General features: G+C 34.4%; 1 protein-coding gene across 3 annotated transcripts in view; it reads right to left on the bottom strand.

The window, feature by feature from the left end:
* The window catches only part of LOC118269397 (uncharacterized), a 72,282-nt gene extending 51,045 nt beyond the window's left edge, over positions 1-21,237 (bottom strand). For all 3 annotated transcript variants that reach the window (XM_050704267.1, XM_050704279.1, XM_050704276.1), the window contains exon 1: positions 20,975-21,237. In XM_050704267.1, the coding sequence (XP_050560224.1) occupies positions 20,975-21,035 (61 nt within the window). In that variant the 5' untranslated portion in view covers positions 21,036-21,237. The remainder of the gene's footprint in view (positions 1-20,974) is intronic.
* Positions 21,238-23,167: the final 1,930 nt, after the last annotated feature.

Below are 23,167 nucleotides of genomic sequence, written 5' to 3'. Positions count from 1 at the left end.
TGTTTTTCGCAATTCAATATTTCTGTCGATGCTAATAATAAGCTTACACTCAATTCACTCTATACGATGTAAAGCGATCAAACAAAATGTAATAGCTATCGAAGTATGATCTCATTTCGATAATGGATGCCACTCGATGCATTCATGTGATTGAGCTGCAAATATGCGCGCACAGCAATTAGTTGTTTTCAATAGGTTTCAATTGAAAATTATAATCTATGGATTGTTGAACAATATATTGTTTCATTGTTTGTCGCTGTTTTATTGAACTTTTTTGTAAATTTCTTATTTATAGCACTTTGACGTTATTAGTAGATGTTAATCAGCCCACCCCTTACTACACGAGATTCAAAGGTGATGGTTCTCAGGGGTTGAAAACCATAATTTTCATACACGACTTACAATTAAAAATAGACAACGAATCATATTATTTATTTAGATTTCAGCCAAGGGCAAAGTCATCCCTACCCTCCATCCGCGCCCCTCTGTTTAAAGCTTTTTGCGGCCTATCCTTGTTATAGATGTCGATGTCCCGCCATCTCCTTCTGGGCCTGTCATGACGTCTGTGAACGTTGAGCTCCACTCAGTAGTGAGTTTTGCCCACCACTCGTCTGACATGCGGCAGACGTGACCAGCCCAGTTCCATTTCAAGCTTGCGGCTTGATGAGCAACGTCAATAATTTTAGTCGTGGAGCGCAGCGTTATAATTATTTATTATAGGACGTTTCACGAATGTATTTTAAGAAGAAATTTTATTTATTGAAAGAGTAGTGAAGGGTAACGTAATGTTAACTAAACATTTCTAACAAAAATACATCAAAGACCTGCCCCAAACGAATAACAACTATCATATTATTTCAATACAAAAAATACAGGCACAAGATAAAATACATGTATCACTTATATACATTTAGGCCCATACAAAATCAACAACACACACATATATGGAAAGAGCTCTCACAATATTTTTTTATGATATAAGCCGGTAAACGAGCAGACGGATCACCTGATGGTAAGCAATCACCACCCTAAGTACCCGAAACACCAGAGACGTTAAAAGTGCGTTGCCAGCTTTTTTGGGGGTTAAGAATTTAAAGGTTGTTAGGGAATTAAGGATTGGGAAGGGGGGCAATTGGATCTCCAGTTACTTCACCCACAAAGCGAAATGCAACGCAACTTCGGCATATTCCCCGGCTCCCCCACACTAAAATAATAACAACCGTCATAGAAACACACGATACAATACATCACTACATTTAGGCCCATACAAAATCAACAACATACATGTTGTATATGGAAAGAGGTCCTCCCAATATTGCTAAGTCAACATTACGTCGTCCTAGGCTGAAACTGTTTGAAGTCTGGCTATTATCTTCATTGTACTGACAGTTATGCGGACTATCTTGCTTGTTTAAAGCCTCATTTGTGAGAGATACTGCTGGGTATACCAATAATCGTAATACAGGAAATGATACTATGTATGTATATTGTATATAAGTTATAATAATGTAGGATAAGATGGAGTTATATTACATACTTGTAGGTTTGTTAACGGTAATATTTTTGGAGGAGGTATATTATATTTTTGCTAGCAACGGTTTTATTTATAGTGGTGATCCTGATATGAAACACCAGTGAGGTTAAGAATTAGAAGCGATTTTAGATTAACAGCAATTAAAAGTTATTGTAGTCAATCTGAATAAGGCAATTACAATACATGCCTTTTTTTAAAGGGGGGGAAAACCATCCAATGGTTTCTTCCACCTTAGGCGAAGCGAGAGGAAGTGTCAGATTAAAAACCACCCTGTTCCTATTCCTGCTTTTCGAGTCGGAGTGCCGCTAACCCGCTAGGCAGTCCGCAGTAATTACAAATGCCTAAATTCTATAATAGCAATAATGTTTAAGCAGACAAATGTAGCAAAAATAACTTATAATCCCAAATGTCTCTAAAAACCCGCATCATTTCGAGACCTTATTTCGTAATTCACTTTTTTGCAGCAACTGAGACCGAAATAAGGAAAAATAAGGCTACATTACGACGACACATTCATTCACGTGAAAAACTATATAGAGTAGCCTAATAAGGCAGTACATTTTTCTAAGTGGTCTCCATTTATTAGCCGAAAACTAGCATTATATATATCCATTTAGAACGAACCGTTGCGTGTGGTATGTCTTAATGAAATTCTAGCCTGAAGCAGAGCTCGTAGGATAGTATGTGCCTAATTTTGGAGCCCAATATTTGTGGGGTATTAACCTATATTGGTTGAATACTTTATGATGACACTGAAAAAGTCGATGAACTGGCTTGAACCTGAATCTAGGTTCTGAAAGAACACGTGTTTCCGTAGTGATATACAAAAATATAAAGAATTTAAGTATCCGAGAGTAGCGTAAATGAAACACGCAAGAGAAGGACGTGAAATAAACAGTAAAGGAGCTGCGGACTACCTACGGCGTTACCAGGGCTCCGGCTCGAAAAGCAGAACTAGGAACAGGGTGGTTTTTAGTCAGTAAGAGCTTGACACTCCCTGTCACCTCGCCCAAGGCGGGAGAAGTCATTGGATGATTTTCACCCTAAAAAAAAGAGGATGATCTTTAAAATTAAATTCTAGCAAAACTCTTGGTCTTAGTCGTGGCGCGTGCGTAACGCTTTAGGGGCCAATTTATTTCGAATTGATGGCAAGCGTCCTCAAAGCGTTACGCACCCGCAACGACATTATTGCGAATAGCATCGAGGACACTATGTAACTGAGCGTAATGTACGTCATAAACTGGCTACAAACATGCGAAGAAAATGTTGCGAACTTGCGCGTCCGCGACGTCTTCGCTGTGCAGCGTGTGTTGTGTGTTGTGTGTTTGCGGCGCATTCGCTGCGAGGCGGGACAGGTGCGCAGCGAACGCAAACCGTTAATATGATAAATCTCTTACATTTATAAAGCCGATAATAAATATTTTAATATTTGAGATCAACATTATTTTCATATTTTCTCCATCACAAAAAGCAAATGACAATAATTCTTTCAACAATTCCCCTTGATTTCGTTTACCCAGCGTCCAAAATGAGAAAATAAGAAAATTTTGCCCGTAAAAAATGTTATTACAGTGATGTATTTTCAATATACTTACCTGAAAATAAATTGATGGTCTCTAAAAATATATTATGATAATGGATTACCACGGACAAGCGCCCTTTGTTGCCAACCTGTGGCTTCGTACTGATTATTTATTCTTTTTTCTTTTCTTTTTTATAAAGTACCTGAATGGTGTTGACAGGGGAACAAGTTTTTGTCATTATAATGGTAACTAGACTGATTGGTAAGTTAGATAGGGGGTGAATTCATCTAATGACTTCTCCTGCCGTTGGGTGAGGCGAGAGGGAGTGTCAAACTCTTACTGACTAAAAACCATCCCGTTCCTACTCCTGCTTTTCGAGCCGAAGTCCCAAAAACCCGCTAGGTAGTCCGCAGGTCAGGAAAGTTAGATGGGTGTTTCAGATACAATCTATAATCAGATAATGCATTATTGACGTCCAATAAAGATTTGCAGTTTTTCAACAATAGCAGTACCTAAATGATAACGCGATCTTTGTCACTTGTAACGCCTCTGGTGTTTCGGGTGTCCATGGGCGACGGCAATTACTCACCATCAGGTGATCCGTCTGCTCGTTTACCGGCTTATACCATAAAAAAGAATTTTCCAAAAACCTCAAATTTCATTTTAAACCCCAAACCAACACACAGGTACTAACTACTAACCTTAAACAAAACTGAACACAAACCGTCCACAATTAGCCTCCAAAATCCAATGTAAAGCCCACGTGCGCTCAGATTTCTCTTCACATCCAATTTGTATTCGAAAAGCAGATAATTGCGTTGCATTCTAGTGCCTACCGCCACAATTAGGGATGAGAACAAATGGGGCATTAAATGCATTTGTACGAGTCGTTTGGCCGCCATTTTGGTATATTTTACTAAGCTGTAAGACATTACTGACCGCCTCGTTGGTCGAGTGGTCGCAAGTGCGACAGCCGGGCAAGGGGACTCGGGTTCGATTCCCGGGTCGGGCAAAGTATTACAGGCTTTTTTTGTTTTTTTGAAAATTTCTCAGTATTAGCACAGAGTCTGGAAATATGCCCAGTATATGGCAATAGGCTCACCCAAAAGAAATACATTGTATATAACGGCATTATTTATTTATTTATTGCACAATGTACAGACTTAAATGACTAGTACATACCCCGGTTAGGGCGTAGCATTACGTGCTGTAATGTGCACCTCTGCCTACCCCTTCGGGGATAACAGGCGTGACGTTGCACTGTAAAACATTATAGGATGTTTTAATATTTCTGTGTAGGTGTTATTTTATTTTTGGAATGCATTTCCAGTAGGCGTCTTAATAATAGCTCTTTGTGTGGATAAAGTTCAATTTTACTGCAGTCATAGTGTAAAATGAATGGATACTCCATTTATTTCATTTTGTACCTTTAAAGTGATATCGTGCTTTTTGCCTCGTTATAATATAGGACAACATCCTTATAGTAATTAATCGCGATATTTTTCAACATTAGTGCAAGTATTATAGCTTTTTTGAGGGTGAAAAATCATCTAATAACTTCTACTGCCTTGGGCTAAGCGAGAGGGAGTGTCAGACTCTTACTGACTAACAACCACCCCGTTTCTACTCCTGCTTTTTGAGCCGGTGCCCTGATAAACCCAAACTGGTAACTAGGTAGTCCGCAGCTGTGGATCAGGCATTTTTTATAAGATGGTTTTATAAGATTAGTCTTGTGAATCGAGTCTCTAGTTAGTGTAAATATGAGTTTATCGAAAGCTAATAATCCGTTTAATTTGTGCCTCATCTACGTCATATCAGCTAAACGCCAATAATATTGGAAATACCGGAAATGTACAAAGGAACGTAATTAACCATTTAATTGGTTTACATTGTACCGTTTGGTTCTCCAATTATCTGTTTATTATCTATTTATAGTCTGTGGTAATTATGAGTACGATCTATATTTAAAAATATATATTTGAAATGTAAAAATACCTATATGCTTCAAGTAATTATTTTCGGTAAATAATAAATCAGAGTTTATTTTTATAGGATAGGAGAGAAATAAACTGAATAAGTTTATTTTTGTTTTGTTTTTAGGGTTCCGTAGCCAAATGGCAAAAAACGGAACCCTTATAGATTCGTCATGTCTGTCTGTCTGTCCGTCCGTCCGTATGTCACAGCCATTTATTTCTGAAACTGTTGAGCCTACATAGTTGAAACTTTGTATGTTGGTGTATTTTAGTAACCGCTATTCGAATTTTGAATAAAAATTAATAAATTTAAAAATTAAAAGGAAGCACTCCATACATGGAAAGGATTAAAAAAAATTTTTTTTAGTTAACATATCCGTGATGGGTATCTATGGATAGGTCTTTAAAAAAGACAATGAAGTTATAAAAACCATTTTTCGTCAAAATCAATCGTTTGAAAGTTAGACGCTTCCAAAGTGGAAAAATTAGTGTGTCTCTAACTTTTAAAGTAAGAGAGTGAGAAAACTAGAAAAATATATACTGTAGATTTCAATGAAAACTTTCAACGAAAATTAGTCGGAACGAGATACCATTATTAGTTTTCAAGAAATAAAACATTTTTAAAAACCGCAAATACAACTTTGTCGTTCATACAAACACTATGTAAAACCAAGTTATTTTATAACTTTCATATTATGTCATCTACTTGCTGCTACGAAACCCTTTATGGGCGAGTCCGATTCGCACTTGGCCGGTTATTTTTTATGGAACAGGAGGCAAATGAGATGATGGATCACTTGATGGTAACCAACACCTGATTCACGCAAGTGCGAGTAAAGCCGCGGCTAAAAATAATGAATATACTGTAAATTGCTAAGAAAATTATTACAATATCATTCAGTTACCTAACTGCGATAAACATATATAATTTCCTTTAATTTCCGTACTAAAAGAGCAACTATCTAATTTTTCAAGTATCTAAACAAATCCCGGACACGAGCAACGATTAGTTTTTAAATTAGATTAATGTAGACATCAGCGAACGTTTCGGATGTCGCAAATCCAGATAAAGCGAAACGCCGGAACCCGACACTGAGTGATTAGTTCGCTAATTTGATTTTCAAATTGATGCTTAGATATTTCTGTCTTTGATTTTTTTGGTTGTTGAGATCTTATAAACAAGCTAAGGGGGTATGAAAATAGTGTATGAATGGTATGAGGATGCTTTTCCATCAGAGATATGTTTATATGCACCAGAGATATGCTATGTAGCTATGCTAAAAAGATGTAAAACTATGTGACGATTTGCACTGATACTTAGCTAAGTAGCTGTGCTCGAGTATGCGATATATCGATAGTAGGGAAGCCATCCATAGCATACATATAAAAAAACAGCTTAGCTGAGTCGGTATCCACCAGTACTAAACTATGTGACATCAATGAATATGGTTCATCAACACCCTGTCCTCGTCTACTGCTGAACATACGCTTCTCCAACGGCACACCACTGAGCTCGATCTTCAGCTCTACGCATCTAACCACTACCAGCCATTTACGGACTTACGGACATCGTCACTCCACCTAGCTGGAGGGCGCCCTACACTACGCCTAGACGCGGTATCCACTCTAGAACACGTAAAACCCAACCGTCATCGGTTCTGCGACAAATGCGACCAATGACTCCAATTTTATTTTATTTATAAGTTTAGATCTAAAAAAAGATATGACATAAACATAACCCACACAAACGCAACCTCTAAAAAAAACCTAACAAACTTATAAAGCAAAATATTTTTACAAAGAATAAATAAAGATAAAACAGCATCGTGTAACTAAGACGGTTCGAAATTCGAACGCCAATCTTCCCGCGTTACGTCCCAGGCGTCCGTTCATTGTACCGCCAGCGGCCATGTTCACTACCGATCTATATTGTCTATGCTACCAAGAATAGCCAGCCAGCATTGTTTCGGACCCAGTTTCGTGTACTTATTTTAAGCTTTTATAAAATCCGTTGAAGAGAAAATTGGCTATCTTTTAGGTATTACGCCATTAGAATTTTTGAGCTGATATTTTATTAATAAATCGTATCATTCACGTTTGTCTATTGGATTAGATTTAAGCGACAGAATACCTTAGTAATATGATAGATAATACCTTAGTAATACAATAGGGTATGATGACTATTTTTTACTTTAATGTCCGTCTTGTAGATTATGTCAAAGTATCAGTCGTGTTTTTTTTTTCATACGGAAACAGATACCTTCGAAGATATATCGATATGAAATATTGCGTAACGTCACTTCTAGGTACGTTTTCTACGTAGAAATTACGTTTTTGCTCTCACATCTAAACTTTGATTCGTTTTATCTAACTAACGGACTAAATAGATTTTTAATTTTCATACCCCGTCATCATCCCTATTCTCACATTGCACATTCTACATTACATCTTTTACAAATCTTGACCCAAATAAGAATAAAGCTAATAAAAAGCAGACGAAAATAACGCAGATAATGATTCAGCATTTGCATCAGCACTCGGTTTCATTGTAAACAAATAAATCGATTCTATTTCGTCTATCTCCGGATTTGCAATCGTTTAATGTTTGGTCCGATTGACGGGCCATTTGATTTTATTCGGTCACATCCAGCGAATAGATTTATCATATTTTTGACAGTTCCAATCAAAATAGTTTTGGTTACCAAATATGTTTTATATTTTTGTATATCTACGTATTATTGACCTGTGTATATTTATGTATTTATCCATCTAAATACATTAATAACTGTTGTATTGAAACAAAGTTTGGACGTCTAAGTAAATCACACTAATATTATAAATGTGTAAGTTTATTTATTTGGATGTATGTTTGTTAATCACGCTGAAACTGCTGAACGGATTTTTATAACATTTGGTGTACAGACAGGGTATGAACTGACTTGGTTGATAGGATACTTTTTATCGCGCGGGGATGCAGGTAAACCCGCTGGCAGAAGCTAGTATATTCAATAGAAATACTCGAATTTTTCAATCAATCAATATGAAAGTTAATGTTTGGATCTTGACCTGGTATTTGGCAATAAAATTTGTTCTTGTTACAAGTACACTTTTACTAGAGATCTTGGTTTTAAGCAATCACCTAGTAAAATACACAACACAATAATAGGATAAACTAATACAGATTTTAACCCTTCGTATGTTTGGAACGTAGATCCACGCGAGACACAATGTGTTTTCTATTGTTGTCTTACGCATATAGGATATACGCATACGAGAGGTTAAACATTTCTTGTTTTATATTACATTTTCAAACCTGTACACAATAAACTTTGTGGCAGTTCCACTGAAACGAAGCAGTTTCCAGGACTACATAGTAAACAAACTAACAAACGCATCCTAAAACAGAATTCAAGGTAAATTCCCATAGTTCTGACACTAACATGTTCTACAACTACACTACAATATAACTTACTACACTATAATACATACTACTCTACACTACCTCAATTGACCTCAAACTAGACCAGGTCGTGAAAGTTACACTATTCTCTGACAAACTAACTTTCTCAGGGAGCTTTTAAGTTTTTCTTCTACATTGCAATTTGTAGACAAGTTGAGATACTTAATATGCTATGGAAATAAATACTTTATTTACTGTTGTATTTAAGATTTAATATCGGTTGAAGACAAGATCAATATATGTCTGTGTCATTATTGCTTTGATTTATCCAAAAATAATGAATTATAAATAAAGAAATAAAATTATGTATTATTATTTTATTAATGTATAAAAAAATTAAATGCCGTCATTCCCGGGTGAAATTGGTAAATGTCATTTGCTTAGAATTATTTAAATGTAAAGTCAGACGTTTTTTGGACGCGAAAGAGAGTTGTTTGACTAGTGATTAAGTATACATTACTTAATCACTAGTCAACTCTTTCCTAAAATATTGTGAAATTGAACAATACAAAACGTGAATAAAATAAATTGGTTATTTGGAAAAGAAGAAGTAGTACATTGCGTAGTTGGTCAAATTGTTACAATTGCGTTTCCGTTCAGGGCGTATAGAATAAAGTTTGAGTTAAGTTTTTTCTTCCAGATTTCTCAAAACCAGAAGTTTTGCTTGCCTATAGCCTATACATTAGGACTGCCAGAAGTCCTATTGTAAAACAGGATTCCTGGCAGTTTGCCATGCAAAAATAAAATAGTAACATTTCTTGAAACTCTGCTTCATTTCGAGTATAAACAGGACCCGTTTGACCGACAGACTTGTCAGTCTGTCGGTAAGTAAAGAAAAAAGAAGTGTCCTTCTTTTTTCTTTTTTTATAAAGTACATTCCTGTTCTAATTTAAATAAACGATTTTGACTTGACTTGATAAGTCTATTACTAAGAATAAACAGACATTGCAGAATTCTTCATAAAACCTTACAATTTGACAAAGTAACCAAATCATCGGTTTCAAAGCTTACCTCGCTACTAGGAATCAATTATTCAAATCGAGGGGACATAGAAACCTTCAAACTTTAGACTTCAGACAAATACTAAGAAGTCTAGATTTTGTTGTCTATGTTTGATAAATGTCTGAGAACGTGGTATAAGACTCCACCTGTCTATTGATTTAGTTGATTGCTGATAACTTATACCCATGTTACCTATGTCAGTTACTTGTTATTAGTCAAACTATTTTATTGGAGAATCTAACGATTGGTTTAAGTAGTAAAGACAATAATAATGATTTGATAAAAATACAAATTATTACTGCACATTTTTTCTCTGGGTGATGTGTTTATGAAATTACGTTTTGTTAAATACACTCATAACACAGGAGAAAATCCTAGCATATTTATTGTGAGTGATGTTCTTGAAAGTATCTGTCAAAAAACCTAACAAGAACTTTTACTTCATAACTTTATATACAGAAAAAAAAACGAAAACCCACAAAACATATCAAACAAACAAAAATATAGATGGTCTATTCCTTTCATCAACAAAGGGTGAAATGGAGTCCAAAAACTCACCTAAACTTTGCTAAAAGTGAAACCGTGGCAGTGGGCGCGGGCTATTTGTTGTCACTTCGGGGACAGGTAAGGGCTAATGTGTTATACAGAATATACAGCGTGTAACAAAATACCCATATACATCAAGAAGCACTGAAGAATACAGGTTGAATAAAATCTCTACACAAAGTTTCAGCTAAAATACGTTTAAAGAAAATTGGTACCAAATACTTGGTGTCGCATGGTTTTTCATTTTATATATCATACAAACGTGTCACAACGCTACAGGGGTCACTCGCTATTCACAAAACATTTCTTCTGTAAATCTGATCGCCTAGTACCTATCTAACTAATTTTAATTTGCACGAAAAATAAAAAATTCATAACTTCGTTCCATGAAAACATGAGTTTAAAAAACCCTTCCCGTATCGTTTGTTATGGTATCTAGAAACCGTGCACTTGATATGTATACCCCCTTTTTGTTACACCGTGTATAACCGCTATGTAGCCATTGCCAACGTTTTTAGGGTCCCATTGTAACATACGGAACCTTGGTAGTGTTAGGGATAGTTGTGTTTGTACGTTTTTGCTTTGAATCATGTTTTTTGGTAACTAGGGATTGACACAGATGTGGTTAAATGTCAGTGTGTGTGGAGTGAAGTTTGTGTGGTCTGTTTTTTGTGTTCATGTCGAACGGTACGGTTATGTTTGTTTGTTCGTTAAATTACTGTGAATATGTAAACACAAATATTACAGCATTATTAAAATTTACTTCTTCTCTATGTTTCTAATTACCTATTATTAATGAAAGGCAAAGTCAAAGCATTAATTTTAATTAATCCTTAATTAGACACTTTTAAAACGTCAAACTGAATTGTCCATCAGTTTCTCTGTCAGTGAAGTTAGGTGCTCGTTCTTAAGTGTAGTTTCGAATGGACTTAACTCTATAAACGTGTTATGGTTTTATTTATTTAATTTATATTACACTGTATGCATATTAATATGGTTGTGTAAAATCATAAACCATAGTTTAGGCTGTTTTCTGAACCTAAAGTTTCATGATTAGTAGATCTAGACGTATAAAAAGAGACTAAGGCGTCCTTTATAAGTCCTTAATAATTTGAAACGGATAAAAAAAGTTAGTCTGTAATTTACACTACTTGGCTGCTTTATTAAAATTCAAGCATTCTTGTAGTACTGTTTAGTATTTAAAAGAAGTATGGAGTCAATTTACAGTTACGTAATTTAATAAAGAAAAGAGAAAATGTTAATTAAATTTTCTAAAGACTTCTATTTTCTCAAAATGTTGGTGTCGGTCTTAAAAAGTATAACGGTGCTTTTCCACCAGAGATGTGCTATGCCATATTGCTGTGGATGCGTTGGACTCCCACCAATCATATTCATTGGTACACATAGCTTAGCACTGGTGGAAATGAACTTAGCTAAGCTATGTTTTTATATGGAAAGATGCGTGGTATGGGTGCGTGCTATGCATGTATGCTATGGATAGCTTCCCTTCTATCAATACCACGCATACTTGAGCTGCGCATGTTACTCGCACTGCTACATACCTTAGTATCAGTGATAATTATCACATAATTTCACAGCTTAACTATTACATCATCGTAGCATAGTTACATATAGTATATACATTACTAGTAAAAAAGCATTCTAAATGATGAATATGAATCCTCCAAAAACCCAACAACAAAAACACTTCTAAAAATTCACTTTACACAACCAAATACCGAAATGAAAACGAATATTCCGCCACAAACATTTTAATTCACAAACCTCGCTCGCGAATCCGACCAAACATAATTGAATCATTGTTTTCATTAATTTATTGGCTGCAAAATTACATCAACCTGGTTTCCTGTGGTTTGCGTACAAATGGTAACAAATCAACCGAATTGAGAACCACATAACCGCTTGTTCACACTACATGCGTCAGTGGTTGCTGGTGATTGATCAATCTATCAATCATTGGTTGAATTTCGATAGGAAGTGAGTTGTTTAAATATTTTGAGAGGTTGAATTTTGTTTGCAGTTGATACCTATTGCAAGTACTGAATGAGTTTATTTTCGACATACATACATATCTTCGCGACTTTAATTCCCGAAGGGGTAGGAGGTGCACATTATGGCACGTAATGCCAGTGTACAATGTACACCCAATTTTTTATTTTCGACAATGTATTGAAATAGTTCTGGATTTTATTGTGCCTAACTATGCCACATTTCTTTTCTTATTCTTTGTATGACTACTTCATTGGTCGAATATTTACATTTGCGATTGATGAATAAGGAAATTAGAGTTTTAATATCAGATTGCTCAAGTTCACTTTCGCCTTCCCAGTTTTTCGAAAATTTCTCAGTTGATGATGACGGGTATGAAAATTACTATCAAGAGTACTTATTTCTGTAAGAAAATAAAAAATAAGTGTACGTTTTAAAATTGTCGACTAGACGGACATTGAAATAAAAATAAATCATCTACCGTATATTGTACACTACTTCTTACAACGAGCATTTACCATAATTGGTCAAAAGTCGTTGTTACATTGTATAAATATGTACCCCTTCTGGGATAAAAATATTAATATTCGGAAGAAAAGATGAAAGACAAATCGTACAATCGCTTTGTATCTTTCATTGGGCTTTATCCCAACTAGGTTAAGGTCGATTATGAAGTTGATACCAGAATCGGTTTTTATGCTAGAATCCTTCACGGAACGGCTGTCATCTACCATAAATATCCTCGTATGAATACTGACTCATTCCTCGATAGACCCTTTTATTATATTGGATTAATAAAATAACTAGTATGAACTGAATCTTCGGTATATATTGTCCACTTATTTTGTTATGGAAGATCTTCTGTTGTATTATTATATTGTCAACTTATTGTAACGTCTTGGCAGAAATAAGTTGTCAAGCTTTTATATCTGTATATCTGTCTTACTAGTTATTTTCAGAATTTTGATTATTCAACTTACCTAATCAATGAACTTCACTTTTTATATTATTGCAAATGACTATAAAAACCATTGTCTTTTTTTTGAGGGACGATAATCATCCATTATATTTTCCCATCTTGCCTTGGGTAAGGCGAGAGGCAGTGTCAGACTCTTACTGACTAAAAACCATCCCAGTCCTACTCCTGTTTTGAGCTGGATCTCCGGTAACCCATCAGCGCGTCCACAGCTAGGGAAAACCTCTTTCATAAGCACATTAGCTTCTGACAAACTTCGAAGAAGTAGCCTGAGCTATTCTAGATCGTATGGATCCACTCAATAGGTTTAGAGTAAAAAAGTAACAAACTTTCATATATCCATATAAATGCTACGCATGAAAGTTTATGTCGCACATATCTTACCTAAAAGGAGGCTCCAATCACATTTTATGAGCATCAAACTCGAAACGATTTTTAGTTAAGTTGTGAAAATATATAAATGTAAAATCCTCACAAACTTTTACATTCACAATATAAGTAAAAGTACTATAGATACTCGTACAAAAGGAATTGGTAAACCGCGTCTCGTCCTGCACTTTAATAATGTCTCCGACACAGCTTATGTACGGATTTCCGCGCGAGTCTTAATAAATCATTGGGGATTCATGCCGCAACCATTTTGGAATTTCGAAAATAATGGCGCAAAAACTTTTGTCCTTGTGTTTCAGTTGATAACTTGCAATTTTACTTTTTGAGTAAAAAGTTTGAAAGAACCGAAATGAGCACGATCTTGTTATTTGTAGAGCAGTATCTACTTCTTTTTTATAAAAAAAACTAGTATTTTCTTGCGACTTCCCACGCGTTAAATTAGTAGTTATTTTACGAGGATTGCGTATTCCTCTTGAATCACTGATCGAACCCTATCAAAATCTATTGCATGACGGTGAGATTTTGATTTATACTTACTATGTCGTGAAGTAAATCAAAATAAAATTATAATTCTGTAACGTATATTATAATGTTACAACGTATAGGGCAAATGACCCGGTTGTGGCCATCGACCCCTTTGTGGCCACTTGGGCCTTCAAATATTTATAACTAAGGCATGGACAAATAAATTACTCTGTGATGTACAGTATTTAAAATATTGAATATTAGAGACACTGATACCGTTGGCAGCTTTGATGTGTCAAACTTCACTTCGATGCAATAAGTCATTCTTTTTAGTTGAGGGTGAAATTGTTAAGATCTTAACAAAAAGGCTAAGGAGAGCGGGTGAGGATTTGGTTTTTATTTTTTTAATCTTTGCTTATTGTTTGGATGTTTATGTTAATACTACATGAAGAATATATTGTCTAAGTGGAACTAAAGTTATTTTGTCGCCATATGTTTCGGAAGTGGGATTATTAGAAGGTGGCCACTAATGGAGACAAAATTATGAATTTCTCCATCTTTGGCCAAACGGCTGGCCAAAACTTTTGTACATAAACGCACCACTTCTAGTCATTTATCGTTATTTATTTATTATTTTTCCTTGGCTTTACATATCAACAAATACATATTTTTCATTTTCAGAGATGCAATAAATTGCCCTCACACAAAGGGAGGTCAGTTTACTTTGCAGCTTTTACCAACGTCATATAAATGTTGATCTCTTTATTTGTAAGTTAAATTCAAGTGAAGTAATAATATTTCATATTTTCCAGACTAAATGAAAACCATTGTTTCTAAAATGTCAAATTTAATTAATAAATTTTGATTACTTTTATTGTGTTTTTTGATGGCCAGAACTGGCACACGACCGTGGCCAGAAATGGCACGAATCTGGCCAAAAATGGCACAAACTCCCTTTTTTTTTTCTTTTTTATACAGTTATTTTTCTATTGGACGTTCTTTAAAAAAAGGGTTTTCTTAGGCATGATTAATACATGTTAAATGACTTTTTACAAGAAATATGTTCGTGATAACAAAAACTATAAGTTAAGAAAGCCTCAAAGTCGACAAAATTCTTAAAGTGGCCACAACCGGGTCACTTACGATATATGTATACTATACATTATAATATACCTAAATATATACATTTCTAGCGACCCGCCCCAGCTTCGCATGGGTGCAATGGTGATATATATTATGCATCTATTATACATACAAACCTTCCTCTTCTATCTACAAAAAAAACCGCATCAAAATCCGTAGCGTAGTTTTATAGACTTAAGCATACAAAGGGACATAGGGACAGATAAAGCGACTTTGTTTTATACTATGTAGTGATAACAAAATATTAAAGTTTCAATAACGTACTTCCAAAAAGTTATAGAATTAATTGATTTTGAAAACCTTTACCTAATCCTAATGTTCTAATAGGTCTTATAAAAGTAATATTGTTATATACTAAATTCTAATACTTACTAGTCTTGAAACATCCAAACTTAAAGCTTTGAGCTTTGCAAGTTTAATAAAGACCACAGAATTCTGCACTACGAGTAGTTTACTAACTAACACAACATATACTTATTTAACGTCACGCCTTTTATCCCCGAAGGGATAGGCAGAGGTGCAGTAGCACATTACGGCACTTAATGCCACTGTACAATGTACACACACTTTTCAACATTTGTGTTATAAGACCCATGTAAAAGGGGGTGAGCCTACTGCTATATACTGGACACAATTCCAGGCTTTTTTTGAGGGGGAAAATCATCCAATGACTTCTCTCGCCTTGGGCGAGGCGTGAGAGAGTGTCAGACTCCTACTGACTAAAAACCACTCCGTTCCTACTCCTTCTTTTCAAGCCGGAGCCCCGGTAAACCCGCTAGGTAGTCCGCAACTCCGGATCAGGCATCAGCCTACAGGGCCCTAGCAAGTTTGTCGATAGAAATCATTGGATGACTCCCTTAAATAAAGACTCCGAGCTACTACTGAGAAATTTTCGAAAAAACGAAACAACCCCAGTAACTCTTCACTAGAAATCTACCCCGAAACCCCTTATCCACTTGCGACCAATCCACAACTTATTATTATATTTATCTATTACATAGAAATAGAATAAAGGATTAACTTACACGACCCTGGCCTGTTTACCCCGCTTATGATGAAGGACAGATGCCATGTGGATGAAGTAATGAGAAGCCGACTCCCTCATAAAGGAATTCATGGCATTATTTTACTGACCTTTAAAAAGCCTATATAAATACTTTGGATGCCTCAGAAAATTTAATTGGGAAAACAAATCGTTTGTTATTATTTTAAATTTGTTTTATTTGCATTGTAATAATCAGTTGGGGTTTTTGGACGAAATAATGAGCAAATAGCTCGCGAAAGGTTTGAGAGATGGCTTTGGTTTTGATTACGAAAAGTGCTTTTAAGTATACGTTAAATAAAAACTTTATTTTTTACTATTCCCTATGTTGGCCGTTGTTCAGTAACTAAACAACCGACATTATAATTCTAGAAAATTAACTAAAATAACGGTTTACTCACGTAAATATCAAGAGAAAAGCTCTCCTAGTTTCGTGAGCGAATCGTAAATACATTTGTACATTAAGAAAAATCACACTAATATAATATATATTATAAATGTGAAAGTTTAAATGTATTTGTTTGTTTCGTTGCTTTTGGAAGTTGGTCCGTCACTGAAACTACTGAACTGATTTTAATGAAATTTGCTATACGAATGGGGTATGAGCTAACTTCGGTGATAGGATACTTTTATCTCACAGGAACACGTGTGGAGATGCTGGCAGAAGCTAAATATAATACAATTTAATGAAAGACATTACATTACATAATACCAATTATGTCTATTAACCAACAAAGCTGTTAATTAAATGGAAATCTATTCATCTAAGGAGACTTATTGAAGTAAAACAAACTGGCATGACATGAATAGAGTTATCTTGTAAAGGACATTACAGCTGTGTTTATTCATGTAATAGGACTTTATAGTTAATTTTCCTTGAGAAGATTATAGACAATTAATGATGACATATTTGTCTAGATTTCATTAAAGAGAAAAACGAGCACATCCCTTTGAAAAGTTAATAACTTATTGACATAGGTAATTTTGTCGATTTTTTCTAAACGTTAGAAGCAACGTTGCATTCTGGAGACATTAGGATTTTCATATATGTACACATGACACCCAGACCCGAAACAATAATTTGTGGATCACACAAAGAGTTGCTCAGTGCGGGAATCGAACCCGCTACAAGTTACGCAACTGACCGTTGGCCACCAACCGCGCCAATTGTGCAATCGCGAAGACACTAAACCTGTCTCCATAATATTAATGAGAATTTAATTAATAAAGAAAACATTGTTTCTTTAATAACACCAAGAAACGTTTCACAAAGTTAGCGATCCAGTAGAAAATTTAAATATTTATTGTCTGTCTCACTCGTCCGTCAAACTTATTCTAATATTCTACATGTTTTGATGATACATTCTACGTTGTCTATAAATTCGTCAGAATTATTGTTTAAATTCCAAACAACAACATTAGACAATCACACACACTATCAAACGATTAACCTCATTCGATAACATCAGTCCAAACTTCAAACTCTTCTTTTAAAACCAACAAATCAATAAAGGAATATAAACTTAATGTTCCCAAACATAAAATTCCATTTAGATTGATCGTTTTGACAGATTGTGGACGTATCAATAGGTAAAAGTTGCGTTTAAATCGATTCAGAGCTCGTAGGTAATGTTATCGATTAGAACTGAATAAAACATTGGGAGGTAAGACTATTGTGGTTCTGTTCGATATTATGTGCCTTGTCTGACAGTTGACATACATATGAATCCAAATACGAATATATAAGTATACTAGCGGACCCGACAGATGTTGTCCTGTCTACACGTCTTTAATTTGAAAATTTGTCGGATCCAATGTAAAACATTCCAAAATCAACAACTAGTAATAAATTAAAAATTAATTAAAAAACATTGTTCAGCCGTCAAAATTGTGAATCTAAACCATTCTCAGATCCCCTTGAACACACACAAAAAATTTCATCAAAATCGGTCCAGTCGTTTAAGAGAAGTTCAGTCACATACATACTTACAGAAGAACAGATAAAGATAACTCAAAGGTGACTAACTGACAGACTGACTAAAATAGTGATATATCAACGCTCGTGTCCAAATAACTTGACGAATCGGGCTGAAATTAGCCATGCAGGTAGATGTAATGAAGTGGGCATCCGCTAAGAAAGGATTTTGATGAAGGGGTTTAATAGGGGATGAAAGTTTGTAAATTTTAAACCGATCGGGTTGAGACTTTGCATGCGTAAAGCTACAATGACGTAGGTATTCCCTAAGAAAGGATTTTGATAAATTCCAATTATAATAATACTTCTTAACGCAAGCAAAGCTGCGGGCAAAAACTAGAACGAGATATAGATACAATATCACAGTACTTTGAAATTTGCGGAGATCGGAGTAAATATTTTACCACTATCCCTATTCTTCCCATTAGAATTAAATAAGGAAGACTTTGACTGTCAACAATTTTTTTTCCGCTAGCACGGGTCACTTTTACCCCAGACAGTGGCGTTTAATGTGTTAAGGAAAATGTATTTATAATCAAATATTTTACAAAAACTGAACAGAAGCGTTCTCTGATTGATCTGATACCCACTTGCTAGGCGTGGATGATATTGTTAACCCTCTCTTAATTAAAGAGATCTCATAGTCCAGCAGTGGACATATCACGGGTCGTTGATATCAATATATTCTGCGAAGTGGTAGACAGAGTTGTATAAAATAAAAACTTTCTTAGGTATTAGAGGCTGTTTCTTTTTTAATTCGCCCATTAAACGACGTAATATCTATACCTAATAAGCTATAGGTATTTGTAATCAGTTAATTGTAGAACATATTATTGTTTGTAATGTTTACACGTTGGATGCATTTACCAAACCCATTTTTGGTATTAAATTAAAATGTTTGGCTTCGAATGAATTGTAATGTATAAATATGTAAATATTTATATTATAACTTTCGTGAGACGTACTAAATTAATTATTATGTTTTTCGGCTTACTCACGTAATTATTTGACGAGAAACTCGATTAGTTTCAAGCCATGCTAGAGGCTCATATTCATGAGCAACTTTCCGCGACCCACAACAACATACCTCTAGCATGGTTTTAGACTGGTCGAGCTCCTAGTCAAATAAATACGTGATTAACCAGAAACATAAAAATAATATTAATCGAATAAATATTGTTAAAAAATACAGTTTAAAACGTGTGATATATTCGTACCATTTGTTTTTTTAATAAAACATTGCCCTAGTTTTATTTACCGCAGTTATTTTACAGAAACAGTATTTACATACTTTATTTCTTTGTAGAAATAGAAATGAATTTCTTTAATTGTTTAAAGCACAGTAAAGTTATTTACTTGCGTAAAGTATCTACATGGACCCATTTTTGATAGAAAGATTCTGTTAAACTATAAATTCTCAAGCCAATTGGCATAGTTTTAACTTCTTTAATCACAATTAAAGTTTTAAGAAAACGTAATTCATTACAATTAAAATTGGTTAAAGTTTAATTACAATTAAAGTTTGTTAATGACGTAAATTATTGAACTTTTGCTAGTAAGTACTTTTAGTCTTATATTAAAACTGAAATGTCCTCGAAACTGCTTTTTCGTGTGTACATATTTTAAACTATCTAGACACACGGCAGTGTGTCCGCCAAGTTCGAGCAAAAAACCGACACACCGGCCGTGGGTTATATTACACGAACCATTTCGGGCCAAGTTCGACCCACCTATAACTCAAAATCTATTTTATCTACGCATATGAAATTTCTAGTATCTGTCGAGATCTACTTACTTATCTAAAATACAAAATTTCATTAATGTACCTATTGTAGGTCTTGAGATATTGACGTCAGAAAATCGCTATTTTTACTATACACTCACTGACTGACTGACTCACTCACTCATCAAAAACCTAGACCACTTCCAATGGTCGTATTGACTTGAAATTTGGCATGGAGGTAGGTCTTTAGGTCAAGGTAAAGGAAAAAATCTGAAAATGGCCAAGTGTGAGTCGGTTTTAAAAATAATGAAGGTGTAAATTCATACCCCTAAGGAACTAAAACAAAAAAATTATCTATATCTTCCAATGGTCGTACCGACCTAAAATTCGTTACGAAGGTTTGTATTTAGTCAAAGTAAAGTAAAATAAGAAAAAAGGAAAATAAAACTTACAAAAATAAATGAAATCCCACCCAAAACATAAATGTGAAAGGCAAGTTCGATAATATTGGAATGCTTCGCCTATAAAAGTGAGATCTAAATAAGTACCAAGTTCCATACACAGACCTCAGTTAAAAATGATATAACTTGGCAAGTTTTAATAGAAAATTATATACTTGACTCATTGCGTTTAGTAGGTTTATAACAAAGTGTGTGAAAACTTGCCAACTTGTTATATCATTTTTAACTGAGGTCTGTGTATGGAACTTGGTACTTATTTAGATCTCACTTCTTTTATAGGCGAAGCATTCCAATATTATCGAACTTGGCAGCCTTTCACATTTATGTTTTGGGTGGGATAGTACATAGTAGGTGAAGGTTTACCAATAAATAAATCTTTGGCAATTTTATAAAGGACTCTCATGAATGTTATTTAAGTATTTGATTGCGTGCTTTCCCATATTAAGTCGTAATTGTGCGTGTTTGAGTATAAAGTCGATCGACAAAGATCTCCAGCTGTAATCGTCGAGTTTTCTAGCGATAAACTTAATTAAAATATTGGAAATATAATTTATTTTGTTGCTATGCTATTCTTTTATGTGAAACATGGAAAATTCAATTGTAATTTTATGTAATTAGAATTCAATTTTGTATGAAGTGTTGACCTTGAATATTTGGATATATTTTTTATGTATTTAAAATTAAATAATTCCAAGTATAATATTAATTTAACTCCTAATTTAAAATTAATTAACAACAAATACCAACTTACATTTACTGTCAGATTCAATCTTCGCTTCATACTTCAGTAAATTCAATAATTCTACACTCATTTTAATTGAACCATTTAAATTACAAATTAACTAAAAAAAGTCTATTTTATTTCTTCTATTTTAAAAACAAAACTTCACTAAAGATTCATTTAATATTATTTTTTACATTTATATTTCAACACACAAACTCGAAAAGCACTGAATTTTTCGTACGTAGTCTCGTAGCACGCTGCTACGGAGCGCAGCGTGTGGCTACGCCGGCCTACGTCGTAGCACTGGCGTACTGGCCATACATTGCGAGACAAGTCGGATGCCACAGAACGTGGGTTTATTTTTATTTAAATTTAGAATACCGCAGCTGTCATTTCTGTTTGCTATGCCCGCCCACAAAGAGATGAATGTAATTTTTTTTTACTGTTTTATCTTATCAAGAGTTTATTAAAAGAGGTTTTATTCATTATTCATCTGTCAGAGAGACTTGGTGAAAATAATATTGTTTAATTTTGCTGTTTATTTATTCTTAAGTCTTGTTCTGAATAATGTGAAGTCAGTGTCGAGTTTCAAATAGCTGCAAGGGAGGCAATATATAGGTGGGGTGAGTTAATAATATCTATGTACGTGTGTTGCAACAGCTATCCGAATGCCATACTCCGTTAGACTCGTAGTGAGATTTTTTATCTCCCGTTTACTGATTGTAACAGCTCTCACAAATGTGTTTTAATTAATAATTAATGATACTAAATTAGTGCTAGCTTAGAATATACTCTTACCTCTTTCAAAAATAAATGACCTAAACCTAATAATTACCGTACTTTATATAATTTGTCGCTCGACCAATTGTACGTTTAGTTTTCATTTAATTCGACTATGAATTATACATAAACACATCTTATCCTTTCTTCAATTAAACAACCGTTTCGGATTAGAGAAAGGATTTTGCAATCAAGACCCAGAACCCACCTTATCAACCTACCTTAGTATAGTGACCAGCTAGGCATATCAACCTATACCTATCTGACAGTAATTGCCGTTGGATTTTCAGCTTTATATCAAAACAAAAAAGTTTAAAATTGAATAAAGGACGTCAGTATAGCTTGACCACCTAAGAAATTATACTACCAAGCCTAACAGCAACTAAAAGTATCGTATATCGATGATTCAAATTACTAATGGACTTGCTTTGTTCCTTACTTTGATCAGGTTTTATATTTCTCGGCCCTTTCACAGTAATTGTTCATTAAAGAGCGCAATTTATATTTTCTTTCTCCTTGAGTTTGTCAAGGTACAATTAACTTAGGCAGTGTAAGACTAAGGTCGTGAAATTTGTTCTAAATTTTCTTAGGTAATAGAGGTGAGTTTCGTTTGAGTAGGTTAGGTAAATTAGTAGCTTCTTAGGTATCGTTGTTTAATCACTGAAGAAGTAGACAGAAATTCACGTAATCATAATTTTAAAATATCCACTTTTCATAAAACATTAGGAAAAGAAAGGAAAGAAGTAAAAAAACAGTTTATTTACACTGTTACAGAAATAATTAACAGAAAAATTTATCAAAAGTAAAAAAAAGCGTTACTGCGCCAAAAGGCCAGTGCTCAGTTAAAATGCTAGAATTAAAGACTCTATTATACAAATAAAGTTTTGCGGTCGTATCTTCTTTCTGATTTTAGCTTAAATAACTTAGGGTTAACTAAATAAGTGTCTTGTTTTTTCATTCTCCCTTATTGATAAGGGAGCAATCGCCCAAACATAAACTCCTTTCTCTTTCATAATTATCATATTTCCCAACATTCATCCTTTCCTAGTCTTCTGCTTTCAACCTTTCTTTTCCTTCCTTACTATCAACCATCGACTCTTTTTTTTAAGGGAGGAAAATCATCCAATTACTTCTCTCGCCTTGAACGAGGCGAGAGGGAGTGTCAGACTCTTACTGACTAAAAACCACCCCGTTCCTGCTTCTGCCCCTTGAGCCGGATCCCCGGTAATCCCGCTAGGTAGTCCGCAGCAACCGTGGACTCAATCATCCATATCGAATTAAAATAAACGTTACATTTTTTCTAGACTTTTATACAAAGAAATTATAATTATACAAAATGGTCTTTCATTCTCCATTTATAATTCATACTATCGTCTGTTGCTATACTATGTCGCATGACTTCTATAAAAAGTCACTGCCAGGGTCAAAAAGTTTAAAAGA

Source organism: Spodoptera frugiperda, chromosome 2 (assembly GCF_023101765.2).
Source record: "Spodoptera frugiperda isolate SF20-4 chromosome 2, AGI-APGP_CSIRO_Sfru_2.0, whole genome shotgun sequence".
Taxonomy (NCBI): domain Eukaryota; kingdom Metazoa; phylum Arthropoda; class Insecta; order Lepidoptera; family Noctuidae; genus Spodoptera; species Spodoptera frugiperda.
This window is presented reverse-complemented; position numbering and strand designations above follow the sequence as displayed.